Source organism: Anarhichas minor, unplaced genomic scaffold, assembly GCF_050575085.1.
Source record: "Anarhichas minor isolate MPS153535 unplaced genomic scaffold, ASM5057508v1 ptg000006l, whole genome shotgun sequence".
Lineage (NCBI taxonomy): Eukaryota > Metazoa > Chordata > Actinopteri > Perciformes > Anarhichadidae > Anarhichas > Anarhichas minor.
This window is the reverse complement of record NW_027466452.1, coordinates 109553-131153: the sequence shown is the minus strand read 5'-3', so window position 1 is coordinate 131153 and position 21601 is coordinate 109553. Positions and strand designations below refer to the sequence as shown.

At 42.4% G+C, this 21601-nt stretch overlaps 2 protein-coding genes across 5 annotated transcripts in view; one reads left to right on the top strand and one right to left on the bottom strand.

Annotated features, from left to right (window-relative positions):
• The window catches only part of LOC142934244 (ADAMTS-like protein 2), a 31301-nt gene extending 24572 nt beyond the window's left edge, over positions 1 to 6729 (bottom strand). For 2 of the 3 annotated variants that reach the window (XM_076078751.1, XM_076078767.1), the window contains exons 1-3: positions 6601 to 6729; positions 2796 to 2885; positions 2450 to 2550 (exon numbers count right to left, since the gene is read on the bottom strand). In XM_076078751.1, coding sequence (XP_075934866.1) covers positions 2450 to 2550; positions 2796 to 2885; positions 6601 to 6693 — 284 coding nt within the window. In that variant the 5' untranslated portion in view covers positions 6694 to 6729. The remainder of the gene's footprint in view (positions 1 to 2449; positions 2551 to 2795; positions 2886 to 6600) is intronic. The other variant, XM_076078759.1, reaches the window with a different exon arrangement.
• Positions 6730 to 7622: 893 nt separating this feature from the next.
• On the top strand, positions 7623 to 19418 carry rnf2 (ring finger protein 2). Of its 2 annotated transcripts, none has more exons than XM_076078736.1 (9): positions 7623 to 7677; positions 9643 to 9739; positions 11200 to 11360; positions 12683 to 12765; positions 15316 to 15448; positions 15539 to 15638; positions 15870 to 16042; positions 17355 to 17544; positions 17723 to 19418. In XM_076078736.1, exons 2-9 carry the CDS (start codon positions 9653 to 9655, stop codon positions 17822 to 17824), a joined length of 1029 nt encoding a protein of 342 aa, XP_075934851.1. In that variant the 5' UTR covers positions 7623 to 7677; positions 9643 to 9652; the 3' UTR covers positions 17825 to 19418. The 2 variants fall into 2 exon arrangements, with proteins under 2 accessions (XP_075934851.1, XP_075934840.1); XM_076078725.1 differs by having other exon boundaries at positions 9643 to 9740; positions 11195 to 11360.
• Positions 19419 to 21601: the final 2183 nt, after the last annotated feature.

Sequence of the window (21601 nt, the reverse complement as noted above, 5' to 3'; positions counted from 1 at the left end):
ATAACAAAGACAGGAAAAGAAGGAGGAAGGAGGCCAGCAGTGAGGGCAGAGTGGCGTTAATCTCAGTTGACAGACATTTCCGCAAGTCTGACAGGGGGAGGCCAAAGGTAACGAGATGGCTACAAACACACACATTCTATCACCGCTACCTAACTTCCCTTTGTGTATGGCCATGTCTCTACTCACTCTTCCACCATGTGTTGTTTCCTGTACGTCTTTACATGCACTGTGTACAAGACATGAATGACTCATCAAATATCCAAGTCGTTGATTCTTTTTAACATAAAATTGTAGCTTTCATTCTTAAAATGTTGGGCTCTATTTTCCTGAGAGCACAAAGCCAAATGGCTCCAAACAAACCCACTTGCACCGGGGTGGGTGGAGTGGTGCGGCTGAGGTCCTGTTTATTGAGGAGAGACGGTAAAGTGCTATTTTAGGGCTCATATTAACATCAAATTGCTATTCCATTCGCCCCATTTTGACTGCCTCTTATAACATTGTAGTGTTATAAGAGGCACAGCTACACAGCTGTAGTTGGCAGAGATGTGTGAAAACAAAAATAATGAGCGTACGTTAAGTCCAGTTTCATATTAATGATGTCATGCAGCGTAACTTGATAATGATTTACATTTCCTAACATGGTGACCGGCTGGGTCAGGATCTAACACAAGATGACACCTCTCTCCAGATCTATCGACAACTGAAGCTCAGGGACCCGAGACAGTGGGGTAACATGGTCGCCACCCCAAGCAACACACCTCCACAAGCACTTATCAAAGTCATCCTACTGACACGGGACACATACCATTAATGTAAATAAAGAGCCAAATTATGAAATCAATTAAACGCTAGCCCGTGATGAAAAAGATATATGTTAGCAGCTAATGTAAGTTCCATAGTAACTGCCATTCTACAGCAGGCAGCCAGCACAAGAGGGCCTATTTAACATTATTATTAATACATTTAAAATGGAACTTTTATATGGCAATATTTGATGACCGTTTTATAAGAGCAATAGCTGACTTCAGTCCATGATATGTTTGATCATGATATTTTACAGCGAAGGGGCATTGTTCTTCTCAATGCGAAGCAGTTGCACTTCTGGTTATAATATCAGATTTTGTTATGAATTGTGAGAATGGATGGTCTGAGCATGGATTAGTATTTGGAAGAGATGGAGCAGATAGAGGAGTAAGATTAAAAGACAAAAACAAAGGAGACGTGCCTACATGAATGAGAGAGAAGTTGAACAAAGCCGGGGCCGTTAAACAGACTATGTGGTCCGCTCACCGTCTTCAGACCTGATCATCCAACTGGACCAGAGCGGTCCGGAGGAGGCTACGCTGTGGTGCAGGGATGACGGATGTTGTAGGCTAACCCTGATATTTAGCATCACACTGGTTGCCAATGGGATTTTTCCATTGGATTTTGGATTATTACAGAAAATAAGCTCTGTGGCAAACACAAGTCTATGATTTGTACACGTCTTTAGCAAGATAATCATCACAAATGAACACCACTTATATGACTTTGGAACCGTGAATGCAATCGCCAGAAGTAAAAAACTATCATTGGGCTACAAATGGGAGCCAGAGGTGCAGAAATGAGAACTTCATTTCTAGCGATTTCATTTGTGTGTAAGTGCTGAGCGTTCTACACTGTGACAAAATTAAATAACTGACAAAAGTGAGCAGGAAGTGAGCATAACAGTTGCTGATGGTAGTAGATACACCGATCAAAAGTTTAGAGTCATCTATATATTAATATTTGTCTTCTTTCCTTCAATCATTTATATTTGAACAGAGACAAAAAGAGCATAATTCACAGAGCAAACTGTTTTGGCCCCAACAGAAGAAAAATTAAATGATTAAAACTATATTGTTTGGTGGGAAAATGATAATGTGTTATCAATAAAATGTTGTAGCTGTGTGTTTATTTCATAAAACCTTGCCAGATATATGCAGTAACTGTTTAATAACAGCAGTAAGCCCCGAGAGATACAGTGATCTTTGTCTTACAACAAACCTCGGCTGTTGTAACATGGCTGTAAATCACAGCCTCAGGTGGAGCAGCTGTCCCGACAAGCTTTCAGAGGATTCAGGACGGCCTCTTGATTTAAAGCAAAAGACCAAACTCCACATCGCTCACATCTGACAATATGTTTGGTAGTGGCATTGCACACAAAAGCTGAACCCTTTTCAATAGCCTCAGTAAATAACAAAAGACAAAGGCAGATAGTAACAAAGGAAACATGTTGCCCCCCCCCCACATATAATGCCTCCAACATGGGCCTGTTTGAGCTGCCACGGGGGCTTAAATGAGTCGGTCACATTCACATGCACCCTGACTTTAGGTTTCCCTTGCGGCCCTCACTGTACAAACCAAAACATTCAGAGAGAAGAGTAACATAGAAGTCATTCTCCCTCTTTATATGCACACACACACACACCTCTGTATCAGACAGTGTCTCTCCTGACTCCTCACTCCTCCTCCACAACTCCTGGAACAAGAGGACCAACTGGACCACTCTCCCCACCACTGAAACACCTCCTGGGAGAAAATATACAACAAGCATTAGAAGCACCCTGGTGTGGCATGTGGTCTCCACGAGGGAGAGGTACGACATGACAGAGTGTGCTTTGAGAGGAAACACAAGGTTAAACTGGCTCTGTCTGCACAGATGAAGAGTCTTATATATTCTACAGTCAAACACAAATTACATTTACATTACATGTCAAAAGTGAGAGAAGGAAACAGATGAAAGGTGTGCCAGGGTATGAGTGCGATTACAGTACCTTGTTGCTTGTCTGTCTGACATTCTGACCTCCAGAGCTGTGTGATTGTAGACGGATGTTACGCTGCTCCAACCTCCCTTCACTTCTGTCCTGGCAGACACACACCACACACACACACACACACACACACACACACATAAACATGGATCATTGCACTCTGTGACCCACATGTGTAAGGGGGGATGTGCTGATATCTATATATCTGTCCATATATGTGGATATAGATATCTCAGAAATGTGAAAATAAATCAGCATTTAGTTTAACTGACCCTTTAATTGACTGTCTACAGTAACCGTACCTAACCAACCACAAGATGCATCTGCTGCTTATTAGCTCACACATTATTAATGCAGAAGAGAAAGTCTGTGTACAAAGAACAGCTCTATGTGTTTGCAGCCTGCTCACCTGTACAACAAAACTGCATTATCAGTTATGTTTGGAAGGAAACATACTTCTTTGGGACTTTCACCAGGTGTTAGTGTCCCGTGTGAAACATAAAGTCAGCGTTAACTTAAACACTCTATGCAGGTTTGTTAGTCTTATGGAAACTACCCGATGCTCTATGAAAGGATTCATTCATTAGTCTTGCAGCGATTAATTCACTTCTTTGGACGGCTGCTATACTGAAAACCACAAGTATGAATGCTGGATACCAAAGAGTTGGTTCATCATGTCATCAGTCAAACATCTGTTTCTTGCCAAATGAGAACATCAAGGAGAGGTTCATCACTACAATCTGTATTAAACTGTATAGGTTCTTAAAACATATGCGTATCCAGGTATACTTCAAAGTAACTGTAGTGTGTGTCAAACTTGAGCTCATATAAAATTCTAAAATTGAGGAAAATCTGCCCAATGTCAAGCTGGAAGAGGAGATGTGGTTTGCAATGTATCAGAATGATGTGATATGCTTAAAGTCTCAGTAAGGTGGTATATTTGAATCCCTCAACCCGACAAAACACACACACACACACACACACACACACACACACACACACACACACACACACACACACACACACACACACACACACACACACACACACACACACACACACACACACACACACACACACACACACACACAAAAAAAAGACCAAGGCTCCAAATCTGCTGTTTTGTCTCAACAGGGTCCTAAACAAGTCCACACAGGCTCCTGACTCTGTCAGATTAGCCTCTGGCATATCAACACATAAACACACACATGTCTTTAGTGTGTGTGGGGGGATATCTGTATGATTAGAGAGCTAAAAATAGACAGTAATAGGTGCTTACTATAAAAGTTAAAGACACTTCCATGTTCTGGTAGGGGCTGCATTGCATTCTTATGGTTCAGTGACCATTACCTGTTAGTTGGATTGGAGGTCAATCCCAGAAGCAGCAGCACCTCTGTGAGGTGGTGTGAGTTAGGATGAAGGAAGCTCCTCTAACACAACCTGTAATCTACCATATTCCTTCTCATGCTGGGAGAAGTGACAGTGCTGACCTACACTGTGTTCACATCTATTATACAAATCAACATAGAAATGTCCGTTTATTACATTGTTTATGAATCAACTATCAAAAATGTTGCGAAGCTCAATCACAAAATTGTTGAAAGTATGAAGTACAGACTAGCAGATATCAGCAAGGTCGATATAATAAGCAAATATTAGCAGTATTGCTGTTTATGGTCATATAGAAACAGTGTCATTTTTTGTCCTGACATGTTTAATTTTCAACTGTAGAATGTCCTGCACAGTATGTCATTATTGTGTAATTAACATTGATATGGTGCTATGGTGAGGACTGTGGCTCCTTTATCCTGGTCTAAAGATTGCAGATGACTCATGGATGCATGTCACCATATTATAGATTTGAATGTGTTTGAAGGGTGCTATAATCCAAATCCTGAGCACATTCATGATAGAGGGAATGCCTCCACACGGCTCTCAACATGGCCACGGCTTGAGCTGGCAGCCAGAAGCTAACGGTGCTAATAGCACACGCAGTCAAAACAAAGGCAACGATGGTAAAAGTGTGACGCTGAGGGCAGTCCGTTGGTCTGGACGACGTTATCAGCGGTAACCACTATAAGAGCGCCGTGCAGAGAGAGGAGATCAGCTAGCCAGTGGTGCTCAACACAGAGACTCACGTGCACTAACATGCATGCACGGCCAGACCGCCTTTACAAAGCACAGAGAAACTCAGATCACAACACAAGCAGAGGGACAGCTACGTGCTGCTCTGCTCCGGTAGACATCACTCCACTAGAACTGATGTAGAACATCGTCATTTAGCACTTTACACCTATACTTTTTCTATAATGGCTGATAGCGTACATTGTTATTAGATTTCCATCTCAAATATTGGTGCATTGAAAACTGTAATTTCAAACTCAGAGATGGAACCAACAGAATAAATTCAAGCGTTTCAATAGAAAGCATTGCCTCACTTGCTGTGGTATGTTTGAGTGTAACAACATGCAAAGACAATGTCTTTCACAAGTCTTTGCCAACAAAGGCTTTTAGATGTCATGCCAGTCGATGAGAGCACTACCCAACTGTTTTTTACTGTTGTCATCAATTTTATGTGTCGTCAACTTCATCCACAGCTCAGCCTCACATCCAGAAGCCCCGCCCTCTTGCTCACTGTACAGTATGTGTGTTTATATCTTTCATTGGCCAGAATGATGAAAACAGTGCTAAACAGAAAAGTATGTGTCATTTCCTCTCCGGGGCTCTATCGTTCAGTCCATCCACGTGTTTATGGTTCAGAAGAAGAACTGTGAATGCTGCTCACAAAAAGAGTCTGCTAACAATTGTTTGCACAGCCTTTGGTAATGCATCTGTTTAGAGTTTCAACCACGAGACCCCCAGACCCCCAGAGAGGCTGTCTGTACTGAGCTGAGCAGTTATAGTCACACCGGGTCGGCCTTCTGGTCAGACACAAGATCAATCGGAGAGTTTGTCTGTCAGCTGGTTGAAGCTCACAGTGAAGAGAGTGGACAAATGCTCATTCAGTCATGTGATGTGAAGGCAATCTCCTCACAGTTCATTCATTTACACTTTACACTTGCCCACAAGTCATACAACAAAGACCGCTGCAGCTGAACATGTTCTCTTGAAGGAGGATCAGCTCTGATAAAAGCAAACCCAACAGTGAAGCACTGTGTGTGAAGCAAAACTATCATGTTGGTTGTTTTTTAGTGAAGGTCAACAAAGTGGCTGTCTTTAAATGCACAACCAACAAACAGCAGTAGAGACAGACATCGAACCCCCCACGAGGTATTATGGTCTGCTTATTCAGACAAACCACACACAGGTCATGTTCATTAGATCTGGAGGAAGAGTACACTAATCAGCATTCATGATGTACACAACTGATGTCATCTCACTGTGTGTGTGTGTGTGTGTGTGTCGTCTCATGTAAACACATCTCAGACCACCGTTTAACGAGCCTTCATGCAACATGCATCCAAACAACCACTAGCTGTAACTGAACAGTCCGTTACGTTCCCGCATGTGTTAACAGTTCGCCTTCCTTCACACACACAATCACACTTTATGTGAAATGCTTCCACGAAACCCGACCCACTCCAGGGACTGGACTTCAGCGCACACGCTGTCGTTGCTGTGTTAATATCTTAGCCGGGTTTAATGAGCCTGTGATGTTGTTACGGTGAAAGCTAGACGAGAAGCAGGACAGAAGCAAAGTCACACACTTGTGAGTAACTTCTCTCCGCTGGAGCAAACCCAGATCAAATAACTTTGAAGCATTTTGCAAATGGACACAGCTTTGAGATGAGAACAAGCAGCTATTTACCTTAACGGGCCGGTTGTTCGTTAGCGGGAGAACCGGGATGTGTAGTAGGAGAAAAGAGCAAACCGGGAGAGCTAAGCCTCCGTTACCGAACATGGTTCATTCATGTCCCGGGCTCTAACCTCCTCACCCCTCCTCACCCTCTCTCTCTGCCTCCTTCCTCCACCCCTTCTGGTGGAGCTACGCCTTCTGGCCCTGCTCGCGCTCACACACCTACGCACGCGCACGCACGCTACACCCCCCACTTTGGTTTCATGCTTATTAACAGATTTGATGTGTAGGCTTTGAACGTTTTGACTTGTTCGTTTCATTTAGAGTTCTGGGGTTCTTTCGAACATTCCAAGTTGCGTTACAGACTGTAGGAGTAGTATGGCATGATATTGCCGGGAGGAAATTCCTCAAAAAAAATGAATCAAAAAAGAGGTCATTTAAAAAAACAAAAACGCTTTTTTTCACGCAGACTTCCAAACAGCTTTCACACTGTGTATTTTAGACATCGTTTGACCTGCAAATCTCCAAATCAATAGCCTACTGAGTACTTACACCAGTGATGAATATCTGCATGCCCCACACTAGATCACTAAACCAGAGCTCTAGCGCCCTCTAGTGGTTACAATGGCACTACATCCCAGTAGATGACCGGCGTGAGTAGCCCACTGAATGAATGAATAAGTGAAGTCTCCAATCAGTGACTTTTACAGGCTGATGTAAAAGAGAAGAGTGAGGCGGAGAGACTCGTGTAAAAAAGATAGTTGACTAGCCTACTCAACCAGCTTCCCTCTTCTCTACCATCCCTTCTTCATGATTGGCTTATTTTAATTTCAAAAAATTATTTGCCCGTCAGAATTTAGGCTAGGACACACAACCAGCACGGTCTGCTCTGTTTGACACTGTTTTGTGGGTTTTCGTGGTTACATTTTTACCTACGTAATGAACGTGATTCATCGTCTTTGATTCGGGCCCCCGGGCCCCGTTGGCATAGCGCCTCAATTTCCCAGACTGCATTGCGTCTTATTCATCCGCCATATTGCCTTCGCCGAAACGCGCTGGCTGGATCGACTCGTACCCTCAACTGAAAATGTAAGTACAGAAACAATACAATTTGAAGCAAGCTAAGACTATATATAGTTTACGTCTGTAATTCGGTATCAATGTCCGTTTGCGTACAAGTTTGCGTCTGTTTAAACGTGTGAAATAGGGTTAAACGAGCATAAAGCTCACCTCAGGAGATTGGTGCGTCGGGTCCTTCTCTGTTGTTGTTGTCCCCTCTGTTTCAGACACAAATTACATTCACCATTACCTCGCAATATTTCAACTATAAGCGTTTTGTATCATTACCTGTAATATTTAAATGGACATAATTGAACTGTGCCTGTGCAGTCTTTGTCTTCGGCTTATGTGCCTCTAACGGCATCGTAACGAAGAATAGCTAGCTTCAATTATAGCTAGTTAGCATTAGCCGTGCCCCATATATTTTACATGCAATCTGTGCGCGGGGTCTGTCTATTAACTGCAACTGATCAGCTAGTATCAATAAGATGGACTGAATCAAGTGTTTACGTATTGGTCGTGTGCTAGCTAATAACTTTTAACGTTGACGTTTCTACTAACAATCATTGAGAACATGTATCTAGTTTACGTCCATTATTCTAACACATTTAGTTTGTTGGTTTGTTTACATGCATTGCTGATTGTGGTAACGGTAGTTACAGAGAATGAACACGCTGCAGTTAAGACGTCATACGGTTCACGTCTCCGTTTTTTAATACATTTTAAGCATGTATCTGCATCAGTTTCATTTCACATCAACATTGTATGTGGACTACCCCCACTCTCACCTCTTGTCTGTCACATTAGGCAGCATGGCCACATAACTATAGCAGGAGATTTAGACATTCAGGTTTCTTGGCTCATCTTTTAGTCTTTTCTAAAGGCTTTTGTGTGGGCATGTAAGACATAGCCCATCGGGCCCAGCACTCATTGTGGGTTACCCCTGGTTGGCTTGAGAATATATTTTGGTCAGGAATTCAAGCAATGCACCATCCAACGGTCTCAGGTGGCATTGACAAAGAGGCTAAAACTATTCTTTGAATTGCCAACTGAAGTGAACTGAGCATTTAGATGAATCAACACAGATGCTAGTCCTAATTGTTGTTTTGGGAGAATTATTTTTTCTAACCCTGACCCTGGGGGCGATTGGAACCCAACAAGATCTGTCCTGGGTACTAAGGATTTCATGGCAGGGATTTCACTTAGAGTTGTTTTAAGCTGTAGTAAATGGAGAAAAGTCTTGATGAATTCAAGTAAATGGAAGTTTTAAAACAACAAAACTATAAAAATCTGTTTACAAACTTAAAACCGGTTATAATTTCCCTTACGATATTCATTTTTATATACTGCCATATTGTAGAATGGCCAAGAACACCACTACGGTCGGGTTAACACAACAATTATTAACCCACAACTAACTCGCGTTAACAGTATTAAACACCATGAAAAACATCAATATGTGACACTAACAATTTGTAAAGGTAGTGTGCATTCACACATGTACACCGTCGAACAGCATGCTGGGTAATGGTATAGCAGTTAAACAGCAACACCAACGGTTCAGACATTGCATGGAAAGGGGTTTCCCAGGGGCTCTGCATATGACCGGAAAATCAGTGGCACGCAATAACAATCAGCCTATAAGGACATGGTCCCAATAACGCCAGTCGACAGAGTCTTTGAATCAACCATGAAAACACTGGATTAGAGGTGACAATATTTCAGCCAAACTGTAATCCCAACATTATACCAACAACACCTACTTACAACTGCCCAATTTCCAACAACAGACCTGTGTTCAGTTTATAGTGTTAATACAACTATATAAAAACTATGTATTATTATTATTTACTCTGTAATTACTCACATGTAAGTAACTGGACTTGGTCTGAAAAGGAGTTTTATAGCTGCATCCCTGCATACAATCGACACAAAAGGTAATCATTAAGTATTAGATTTGCTAGAATGTGTGATTTTGTTTTTTGTGTGTTTCAGTGTTGCAGTGATGACTCAGACAGTTCAGACCAACGGGGTTCAGCCCCTCAGTAAGACCTGGGAGCTGAGTCTGTATGAGCTCCAGAGAACCCCACAGGTAACAATTCATAGGATTTCACTTCATTCACAGACGTGTCTTTTCAAAATCCCCTTCATCAATCACACACCATGTTGAAATGTGTTTCTGGCATACAAATACCTAAGGAAGGTATTTCTGTGGGAAAACAAATGTTTTATTCATGTATGCTGATGTATGTACTATTAGAGATACTTATAAGATTATGAATTGATTCAAATCTTCCAAAAATCCATTTTTTTAATTGTTTAGTTTTATCAAAGAACCAAGATACTGATGAACAGTAATCCTTCACACTAGGATTTGCAATTAAGTTCAAGTATGAATGGGAAAAAATTACATTTGAATATGAAACTTTATTTCAGACGTTGATAGATAAAAAGCAGCACTAGCACAGACAAAAGAACCAGAACCAGTTTTACAGTGTTATTTCGTTTACAGTTTCGAAAAAATATAATTTTATTTCATTTTTTTAACATTCTTATTTTTGTATAACTTGATCTTGTTATTCTTGAAGTCACTGAGAATTGAGAAATACTAAAGTTTAGCATGAATAAATGTCACTTTTTTTTTTTTTTTTCACACCACTAATAGGGCTGCACAATTAATCGAATTTTAATCGCGATCACGATTTTGGCTGCCACAATTAAATGAGCATGATCGTCTGCGATATTGACGTTTAAAATGCGTGCTCTGCTACACATCAAATCAAGCGCTTCCTCAACTAACAGTCAGCCGACCACCAGGGGGAGAACGAGATGGGAGGTGTCATGCGCGCACCCTGCAGACTCCGCTATTAGTAGAAGAGTAGAGAGACAGACAACAGAGCAGACGGTCACGGGTGTCGTGTGAAAGCTAAATCTAATGTCAGGAGCAGAAGGGGAGGAGCTAGCCCCTCGAAAAGGATCATCATCCGTTGTCTGGAAGTTTTTTGGATTTAGGGCAAGTGATGTTAACCAAGAACAAATCATATGACAGAGTCGTCAGAGTTGTGTCTGCGCCGCATAGCAATACAACTAACTTGTTCAACCACCTGAAAAATCACCACAAACCACAGTACGACGAATGCATTAAGGCCAAAGCTAACGTTACCTCACTGAATCTCCGTCGTGGAAAGGACCAGTCTGATGCAAAGATTTGTACATTAGCCAGAATGTAGCATAACAATGGAAGTGGAAGCAGTGTTCTTGTTCATTTAAACATGAAAGTACAATAAAAAGATGTCCCTAAAATTGATGAATAATCGTGATCTCAATATTGATCAAAATAATTGTAATTATGATTTTGGCCATAATCGTGCAGCCCTAACCACTAATCACTTTATCTGTAAATAAACATCTAAAATGATGACTCTTCAGTTGCTAGGGTTATAGGATTTTGAGGACCGTTACCTAAAATCATCAACGGAGCTTCTACCATTCCTCATAGATGTGTCTTTGTGTGTACTAACCTTCATTTTGATCTGTTCCATACTGGCACAGGAGGCTATAACAGATGGACTGGAAATTGCAGTGTCGCCAAGGTCCTTGCACAGCGAACTGATGTGTCCTATCTGTCTGGACATGTTGAAGAACACGATGACAACCAAAGAGTGTCTGCACCGCTTCTGTGCTGATTGTATCATCACAGCTCTAAGATCTGGGTAAGTTTTACCATGCAGTAGAACGCATTGTTTAATGGATATGTCCGTCGTGTCTGTCTAAAATCAGTACATATCCAAATGCACATTAGAAGCACTCCGTTTCCCACAGGACTTTGTAAGACTATGGTGGGTTGACCATAGACCTTCTAGGGGTTAGACACAGTCCATGTTTCAGCTTAGCATAGATTGCATGAGTTGTGGCGTAATACAGCAGTGTGTGCACTGGCAGTTCTGTTACCGGTTAGCCAAACACACCATTCAAAACAATAAAAGTGAGCCGCAGGTATGCAGCATCATGTCTACCTTAGTTCAGATTGCTATCAGCCAAAACAGCGTCCATTCTGTTAGCCAGACACCCCATTGTGGGCACAGAGTAGCAGCTGGCGAATCAGAGATGCACTCAGCTGTGTTATCCCTAGCAGCCAGGCACCGGTTAAGAGTCGTGAGTGGGGAGTCAGCTGGTGGTAAATGGCAGTATAAAACGGGCAGTACAAGTTGTTGTGGGAAAGTGAGTCACCACAACCATGAGACGTCCTTGAGCATGCAGCCATAACTGGACAACTCAAATATTATGCAGTCTGGTTCAGCGGAATGCAAACTTAGCAGTGGACAGACACAGAGGTGCAAGCACCTTCACTCACTCACTCACTCACTCGTGGATGCAAGCACAAAAGTAACCAGTCGCATGATCCTCCTGGTGCAGGCGATAATAATAACTCTTTTAATATACATAGTGGCCTGTGAGTATTGAAATATTCTTAAAATAATCTATGCAGGTCGACTCATCTCTACACATATTGGCTCTAAAGTAGCAACTGTCTTCAACCATTATGTGGTTGCAAATAACATGGTATTCCACTGTATGTCATCAACATGAGCCTAGACATGCACTCACTCAATAGTCAGCGGCTCTCTAAACTCTCTAGTAGGGTGCTGACTCAATGCTACAGAAGAGTTTATGTATGTCAGTTAGTCATAGTCTTGCAAGTAGTGGTGCAACGGATCATAACGCTCGCGGTTCAGATCGTATCACGGACCAGAGTCAACGATCGGCTCAAAGATCGGATCAGCACAAAAGAAGAAAAGAGAGAGAGAGCAGATTTCACTTCTAGAGATCCCTCATAACCTTTGTTTTGCCGCTGATACTAATTGCCAATCATTGATGATCCATATTGTTGTTTGATTATAGCAGCTGGCCTCAAGAACCAGAAAGACAGAAATTATAATGCATTTGAAATGTATTGCATTAATAATGGTCCACATTGTTGCATTGGCACTGTTGAATGCTTCCTAATGTCTGTCTGTCTTCCCTGTGTCTCCAGTAATAAAGAGTGTCCTACCTGTCGTAAGAAGCTGGTCTCCAAGAGGTCGCTGCGTCCGGACCCTAACTTTGATGCCCTGATTAGTAAGTAATCACAAGAATGTCAAACCACTAGAAGCCAACACAAAACAGAAGCGGATACCGGGGGGGGGGGCCTAAACATCGGAACATTTCTTTTTATGACAAAGTGTGCAGCTTTTGTCACTGCAGTGTATCTTTCTGGGCTTCTGGAAGAACATCTCCAGAGCCTCTTGATATTTATTTATGCATGTATGTAATGTATGTATTTATTTACTTACTTACCAAGATCAGTCTTGTACAGCCAGGGGGAGTATTTCCCCTCTGACAGCCAAGCTGGGTCAAAACCGGTCCTCCGGTGGTGACTGGACTTTAGCTGCTTGTCATGGGCAGGGCGTGCAGCACTTGGGCTCTTTCCTGTACTTCGACCCGGAGCAGGAGAGCTAATCCGGCTGCTACTTGCAGGAGAGCGAGTGTTGCGTATATAACAATACCTGCGTTTAAAAAACGCAGGTATTGTAAGATAAAGATGAGATAAATAACAGAAGGCTCTTTAGTTTGTTTAATAAAAGAACACAGTGTAGACCTGTTCTATAGGAAAGGGAACCTTAAATGACTTCTGTTGTGATCTGGCGCTATATAGAAAATATAATTAAACAAAATTCACTTGACCTTCAAGGGATCCATTGATCCCCAAGGGATCTCCCCCCCATATAATGGTAGGGGAAACACTGGAAAGTGTGAGGGACTAACGGTCCCTGGCACAATTGCATTTTTGAGGGGCTTGGGATGATCTAAAAGTTGAAATTATTGGCACACGAAAATTGCAATGTCTTGTCTTGTTTTGTCTCGGGCATAGTCAGCGGGCTCCAAAGCGCCCTCATAAAGCTCACCGGGTTTGGGATTAAGTTCCTTTAATGAACCTTTTGAAACTCCTCCTAGAGAATTCTACAGCTCCGTCTCAAATGTGGTCAGCAGAATCTGAAAACCTTCTCAATGGGTAATTGCGAAGTTTTCGTGGAGGAAGTCGGCTGTATGTTACAAAGATCCTTCGATTTACATGACATTTACATGGTGTGGTCAACACATGATATAAACCAAATGGCCTATGATTAGTTTGTTCTCTAGTCACCACGTAGTAGACACAGAAGGAAGAAAGAAATACCGTCTTCAGTTGTGCATGTCCGGTAGTCTCGTTTATGCTCAACCGACCCGCCAGTACCCCGGACATGCACGGAGGTGCGAGGGCCCATTCATCACTGCTTGCAGCTTTGATTGAGGTTGTTATGGATCCATAATAAAAGGAGACCGACTCTCTGTAGGCTAAACAACCTCACCTTTAGAGTTTTCTAGAGCAATATAAATGTATTGTCATTGGTTGGCACATCTCGCCCTATACAACCAGGTATTCAATTACAATACACGGAGATCCAGTTTTAGGAAATGTCTAACTTGCGTTATGATTCAATGCTATATTTATGGAAGTAATAATAATACATTTTATTTATATAGCGCTTTTCAAAATTCTCAAAGACACTTTACAAACATCATAAAAAAAACTAAAACCATAGAAGACACATTAAGAGCAGTTTTGTAAAGGTGGGTTTTGATTTGCTTTGGAAGTAGCAGCTTAGATGGTTTATCCTCTGCTTTCACCTCAAGTCAAAAGACTTGTGCTTTGTCTTGTAGTGCTGCTTTTGATAATCGCCACGCAACATATGAACACATGAGGTATACTGGTTTTGAACTGCCCATGGGAAGAATGAACATCTGAAAGTCCATCCGTGATTAAAAGCTCTGTTTCTCTCACTCACTCACTCACTCGAGTCGCAATGCTTATTAGATTGGCTGAGTAGTATCACATGAGATGATTTACAACAAATGCAATTGGTCTGTGGGTTTGCAGGTTGTAAAGGCTACAAAAGTGGTGCATGTAAAAAAAAAAAAATAGAAAAGCTCCTTCAAAATGTAACAATTCCCAAGAATTTAGCAAATATAGGTCCGGGGTCCAGATAGGACACCATCCACTGTAGACTTCTAGAACAAAGACTGTTGACATGATTCCGTGTGTGTGTAGGACATGAGTCCGTGTGTGTGTGTAGGACATGAGTCCGTGTGTGTGTGTGTAGGACATGAGTCCGTGTGTGTGTGTAGGACATGAGTCCGTGTGTGTGTGTGTGTAGGACATGAGTCCGTGTGTGTGTGTGTGTAGGACATGAGTCCGTGTGTGTGTGTGTGTAGGACATGAGTCCGTGTGTGTGTGTAGGACATGAGTCCGTGTGTGTGTAGGACATGAGTCCGTGTGTATGTGTAGGACATGGGATAGCTTTTAAACTAAGTCCCTCGCAGGAAGACCTTCTTTGGATACTTTGGCCATGTGGAGACTTTGGGGGCCTCTGCAGCTATTTCTCATTTGAGACACACCAGACCCTTTGTTGGGACCTGATGAAAAGGTTAAATTATAAAAATGATTTTAAAAAACCAACCAACTCATATTTATTAACTTCACTTTCATAACAACGTTTAATCACGACACAAAACACCTGGATGAACTGAAACATTGTGTAAAATATTATTTTTAATAACTTATTTTTATATTCATTTATCCCATTTCAGGCAAGATTTATCCGAGCCGTGACGAGTACGAAGCCCACCAAGAGAGAGTCTTGGCTCGCATCAGCAAACACAACAACCAGCAAGCCCTGTCCCACAGCATAGAGGAGGGGCTGAAGATACAGGCTATGACACGGTGAACAGGACTCTCAACGCACACCAGCACTGCAAATACAAACGTAAAGCTGTCCCTCTAATACATGCCGTGTGCATTTGTTTCTGTCAGACTGCAGCGTGGTAAGAGACACACAGTGGAGAACGGGAGCGGAGCGGAGGACAACGGAGACTCCTCCCACTGTAGCAACGCTTCTGTCCACAGCAACCAGGTATGTTGCTACGTATGATGTTTCAATTATCCATCGTGTGTGTCCTATGGATGCATTTTGTGTCAAACCTCAGAAATCGGTTGTAATTTGTGCCCAGTGAAAATATAGGTTGTATTGGTTTGCACTTGTTGTATTGGTGCGAAATATGTGAATATAAGCACACATGAATATGGGATGACACTTTGTCCTGGTGTGTTATGTCATCGCAACAATGCTGTGCTTTTCTCCAAGGAGGCAGGACCGAGCATTAAGCGCACCAAGACCAGTGATGACAGCGGTTTGGACATGGACAATGCTGCGGAGAACGGGGGCGGAGACTCTGTGATTGAAGGTGGTGCCAGCGAAATAGAACTGGTGTTCAGGCCACACCCTACCCTGATGGACAAGGATGACGGTCACAACAGGTAGCGTCGCACACGTACAGCTCGCATTGTGGCTTTTGCTTGTGTCGTATGTAAAATACATCTCTGAAGAAACCGAAAGCTGAGATAACCTTTACAGTATACGGTGAAAAGTGAAGCAGCTAAAACATGGCACTTATATTTGCTGTCGCCGTGAGTTCTGTAAACAAGGAACACGTGTTCCACAGAAAATGTTTTTAGTGCACAGTTTGGAGGCTGCAGAAGATTCAGTGTAAGTCCACAAACCAAATGTGTGTCACCGTGGCTTTGTACGGTAAATCATGTGGCCTTCATGGTACGGCTCTCAGCAAAGATAGAGCGTGACAGTGATCTATCAAGGGCTATCTGTGTGGACACCACATGCAGCTGAGCCGTAGTAGTCCAGTATCTACTGTGTGGCTGCTCTAACCTGCAAACATGGGCACCGGAATAGAAAGCGCGTGTGCGTGTGCGTGTGTGTGAAGACAACACGGCCAAATGGGACCACTGTGATAAACCCGCCCACCCCTTCCTGAGGATGCTACATTGTGAACAACAAATGTGTTTGGGCAGGAGGATAGCTAGTAACGTTGGAAGCAAATGGCTAACGCAAGGACGTTCCAATGAGCTGCATTATGATGCCTTCATGCTCTATTCAGCAAAAATAATTACTGAGCAAAGTTAAATTATAATGTTATGATGATGTGTCCAAATGTAATCTTGTAGAATGTAGTTTTGAGCGGTCAGTTGATGGAGACGTTTATATTGCAATAGAAACTAGATATTAGAGAGGGAATTATGACTTCCTAAGACGAGCTCTAAGCAGCTCATAACACATCATTAAAACTACTAATAATAATAATTAAAGATCTTTTTATCAATTAAAAAAAACAATCTTTTACTGAGCTCAGAGTGAGTCGTCTTCCAATCTGAACATTGGCGTTTGGATCCCCAGCATGTTGAGGTGTCCTGAACACTGAACCCAAATGGCTCCTGAAGGCGGGGCCATCGTGAATGTGGGCGGGCACCTTGTATGCTAGTGTATGAATGTGAGTGGATGTAGTGTTCAGCCAAAGTGGTCGTCTGTCCAAGTCCATTTCATACAAAAACCACTCTAGATGACTAACATTTAGGTTGTTCACACTGACTTCAGGGTGGTTTACATTTTTTGGGGGGGGAAATAGTAATACTATCTTTAATAATCAATACCTTTTTTCCCAGCTGATCCAATCAATGAGTCCAAACTGTGATCTGATCTGAACTGTGACCTTTGTGAACTGTTACAATGTACTCATCAGCTGTGGCAGCCTGCTCATTTACACGTGTGTGTCTTCAGTGTGGAGTTTGTCCCTCGCTACATCAAGACATCCGGTAACGCCACAGTGGACCACCTGTCTAAATACCTGGCTGTGCGACTGGCTCTGGAGGAGCTGAGAAGAAACGCAGAGGCCAGTCCTGTAAATGTGGAGGCAGCTTCAGAGAAGCAGTACACCATCTACATACCTACTGCTGGGAACCAGTTCACTGTGAGTGCACACGCACACAGAGCATGACCTATACTGCAAAACCTACACTTATGTACCCTACGTCATTGGTGACTTCATTTTCCCAGTCTGTACTACAGCAGATGCAGTCTTCCCTAAGCAGTAGCAGTACTTTGCCCTGTGTTCTGGTCAAATGTGTGTTCCTAAACTCTGTCCACAGGTTCTGAACGGTTCCTTCTCTCTGGAGCTGGTCAGCGAGAAGTACTGGAAGGTGAACAAACCCATGGAGCTCTACTTTGCTCCTACTAAAGAACACAAGTAGATACACACGAAAACGCGCGCACACACACACACACACACACACACACCAGTAGGAAGTTAACATATGGACTTGACTACACCTGCACCCACACAAACGAGAAGAGAGGAGTGTGTGTCAGAAGGAGATGAGAGGGTTGGTTAAACCCTCAAAAGGACTCTTGTAAAAAGAAAACCCCGTTGTTTTATATTCTCTGTATCTTTCTTCGTGTCTCTTTCTATTGTTCTCTCAGTAGAAGGTAGCAGATCAGTACAGCAGGTAAACTGGAGCCATAATGGGCTGGTAATGGTCTCTCCAACACCAGGGTCTGTTCAGTCTCATTCTTACAGCATCAGACATTGGAACTGCATAATAGAATGTAGAATCCAGCAGCCAGCAGCAGCTGCCCGTAGACATGTACCACATGGATGTGTGTCTACTCTACACGGTCATTTCAAATGTAAGGAAGCAAAGAATGATGGCCATAATAATTGAGTTTCTCACTGGAAACCAAACCATGAGACGAAACCACCACTCAATACTTCATGGTTTCACTTCATTTGTAACTCTGAGAGGGTTAGATTCCCCTCTTCAAGTCAAGTCAGGTTTTGCTATTTTAAAAACAGTAATTGTTTTAGAGTCTCGTGGGATCACATGACTGACAGAATGAAGTCCATCACACAGATCCAGGCTCTGCTGATTATTCCTGCTAGTGTGAAGGTTTCACTTAATAATATTTCACAAATCCAATCCAAGCAAATAGATGTACATGATTGACTGGAACTCTTGGATCTCAATCTTTATTAGCTTTGAATCTTCTGTCTGAATTTGTGAATTCTAAAATGTTTTTGAAATTGGCTCAGAGCATACAAATTCATCTATATTTTATGTTCTAAATTCAATAATAATTTGTGATTCATTTTCTTTAACGTAGGTTTTAGTTGCTTGTGAAATTGAAATGATTAGTGGATTGTCTTTACTTCCATAGACGACCATCTAAAGTGATATCAGCCCGTTTGATTGGAGCCGTCTGGCACAGTGTGACATGCTGTTAGTGTGGAGGGCCTTCTGAGAAAACACCTGTTGAACCATATGTTAAAAAACTGTTCTTTCATACTGACCAACTTGACAAGTTATGAGCAGCTGTGGGCAGTGCAAGCATATCCAATTGCATCTACATAGTAATATGAAGCTACAGAGATTGCCTCTGGCACATAGTCTTTATCTTTTTGTTAGGTTTTTTGATAATATTGTAAGTAATTATTTTTTGTTTGTTTAACACGTCTTTCAAATTAAACTAGAGAATGGAGAACATTTGAATGGCTGCAGTGTTTCTGTGAGGGAAGGCTTGTGTCTGTAACTGAATCACTGTAACATGGACGGAGCTCTGGTCGCTCCTTTGGCTCCGACTCTACCAGCATGGACACATGCTGACCATCCAGCTGCTCTTTCCTTTGTTCCTGTGAAATGTGTACAGCAGAATAAGTCGACTCATTGAGGAGACAGTGAATTGTGTTGTAGAAGCTCGTTGCTGTTGTCTTGATCTCTTGCCTGTAGAAACAAACTGTCCTCTAATATCTGTGGCTTGTTCTTTTATAAATGTCTTTTGTAACATGGAGAGGAGTGTGTTGGGTTGGGAAGATATGTTTGCAGCACCACGGACAGTTAGACCATTAAAGTATTCACCGTCACCCCAAACCTGCTCTCTGCTGCTGGCTGACCAGTGGGAGGGGACAGTCACAGGATCCTTCTGTTGCCGGCACTCCTTGGATGTAAAGAATGACGTCTTCATATGCAGCTCAGACATTCATTCATTCATCGCAGAATACATGATGCTACTTAGTTTTTGTTTCAGACACATGGCGAGGGTTTGGTTAAGTGTGTTAAAGTGAGATCAGCCCTGTACGGATCTACAGAGGACTTCTAGCGCCACACACACACCTCCATCACCTCTTAGATCAGGAGAAGGTGGAAGGGAAACTGCAGATTCAGTTCTTGAAATGAAAACGTTTTTGCCCACTTACATCCAAGCACACATTTCTTCCTTTCTCCTTTGGCTACTACGATCCACAAGTCTCCTGTGATTGGATTGATTTTTGTAAACGCCCCTATGTGCAGGATGAGTCCTAAAACATTTGAAACTGGCTCTGACTTCTGTTTCACTGTTAAATACTCTGTTTTAGTCTCTGTGTAGCTAATGAGCGGTCAGAGAGCTTTACAAGGATACGGATCCTGGAGATAAAGTGACAATTCAAGCGAGTGAGTGGGTGTAGAAACTCAACATGTTTGTACTGTAAATGTCCAGTTGGGTTGATGTCTTTTTTCGCTCTGCATCTCATTTGGTACACAGGACGAACCACAACCATTACACGAAAACATGCATGATTCAAACGTGACTCTTTAACCGTCCTCACTGTGGACAAGAGGATGCACCAATTTGTGTTGGAGGAAAAACATGAGGTGTTTTTGCCATGTAGAGAAAAGTAAAGTTTGCATGTATGAATCTCCTTACTGTTACGCAAAGAGTGCCAGTTGATTTCATTTGTGTGCACGACCATGGCTGCTGCTAACGGCCTTCGGAGGCCACTAATCATGAGTCACTGGATGAATTGATGAGTTTGTTGAAATTTTGGCTTTGGCAGCCCATCCCAGGTGTAGAAGAACCCCCTCATCACAGCCCATCTACACTTGTGGACACCAGGGGTTGATTCTCACTGCTGGATCAAGAAATGTGATTTATTGTTCCATCAAAAGCTGGAAACATTTTCCTTTTTGTCATTGATGTCACACGTTTGATAGTTGGCAGGGCAGATCCAATGGAACTCATATACTTGATCCTTGAGTCCACTGGGAGGGGAGGGGAGGGGAGGGGAGGGGGGGGGGGTCAAGTGACCTCATAATCAGTGCACACTATTGTCCCATTCATGGATACATCTTTCACTACAATAAAGAAAGAAATGGAGCCCATTTAAGACTGTCACAGTATTCTATTACATTCAGGACAGTGCAGTCGGTATTTGTGAGAATGTATTTGATGACATCTTAACGCTTGGTCCATATTAGCTTTTAACGGCATCTCATGGTCTTCATTGGCAGATGAATTTTGCTCAGTTGTCTGTTAAAAAGACTGAGCAGTGAGTAATGATAAAATAAACTATTTTATCGTCATTACTCCCTGTGGATGTGCTAGTCAAGCCTATTGATGTAATGTGAGTGTAGCTGACTCACCACGACGGGTGCCACAAACTGAAGGATTGCATCCGAGTTCTAGCTTTAGGAAAGAGTTCCACAAACTGGACTGCCCAGATAGGCAAGTGTCAAATGGTCAACAGCTGGAACCACAGCTTCCCTCCCGTCTCACTTGGTACCTGACTGTCTGATTAGCTGTCTGTGTGTGTGGGACCTGTATACTGCATCTTTCTGTTTGGACAGTGAACCTCAACCTGTGTTCAACATGCAACACAGAGTGCTTATGTTCTCGCTGTCTGGTTAATAAATTGCAAAAAAATGACTTAATAGCATCCTGGGTGGGATCATGGCCTCCTGTCACTTACTCTATCACCTATTATAAAATGATTAAAAACTGAACCGTATTAAACTGAATTTGTAATACGAAGAGTAGAGGTATTTTCTAGCTGGATAAAAAAACAAATAGTCGATGGCGACAAAACCACTTATGTTGAGGTGAAAGGTCATGGTTGGGCTTAGCACCACTACAGAATCAGTGTAACACAAGGAGGGGAAACACTAACGTGACTTTGGGACACAAACCGGCCTCCTGGTTCAAAGTCCTGTGTTTGT

Coding starts and splice junctions, on each gene's coding strand:
- rnf2 (XM_076078725.1), top strand. CDS start 9,653: ATGACTCAGACAGTTCAGACCAACGGGGTTCAGCCCCTCAGTAAGACC. Junction 12,766..15,315: donor TAACTTTGATGCCCTGATTA/GTAAGTAATCAC, acceptor ATCCCATTTCAG/GCAAGATTTATCCGAGCCGT. Junction 16,043..17,354: donor AAGGATGACGGTCACAACAG/GTAGCGTCGCAC, acceptor GTGTGTCTTCAG/TGTGGAGTTTGTCCCTCGCT.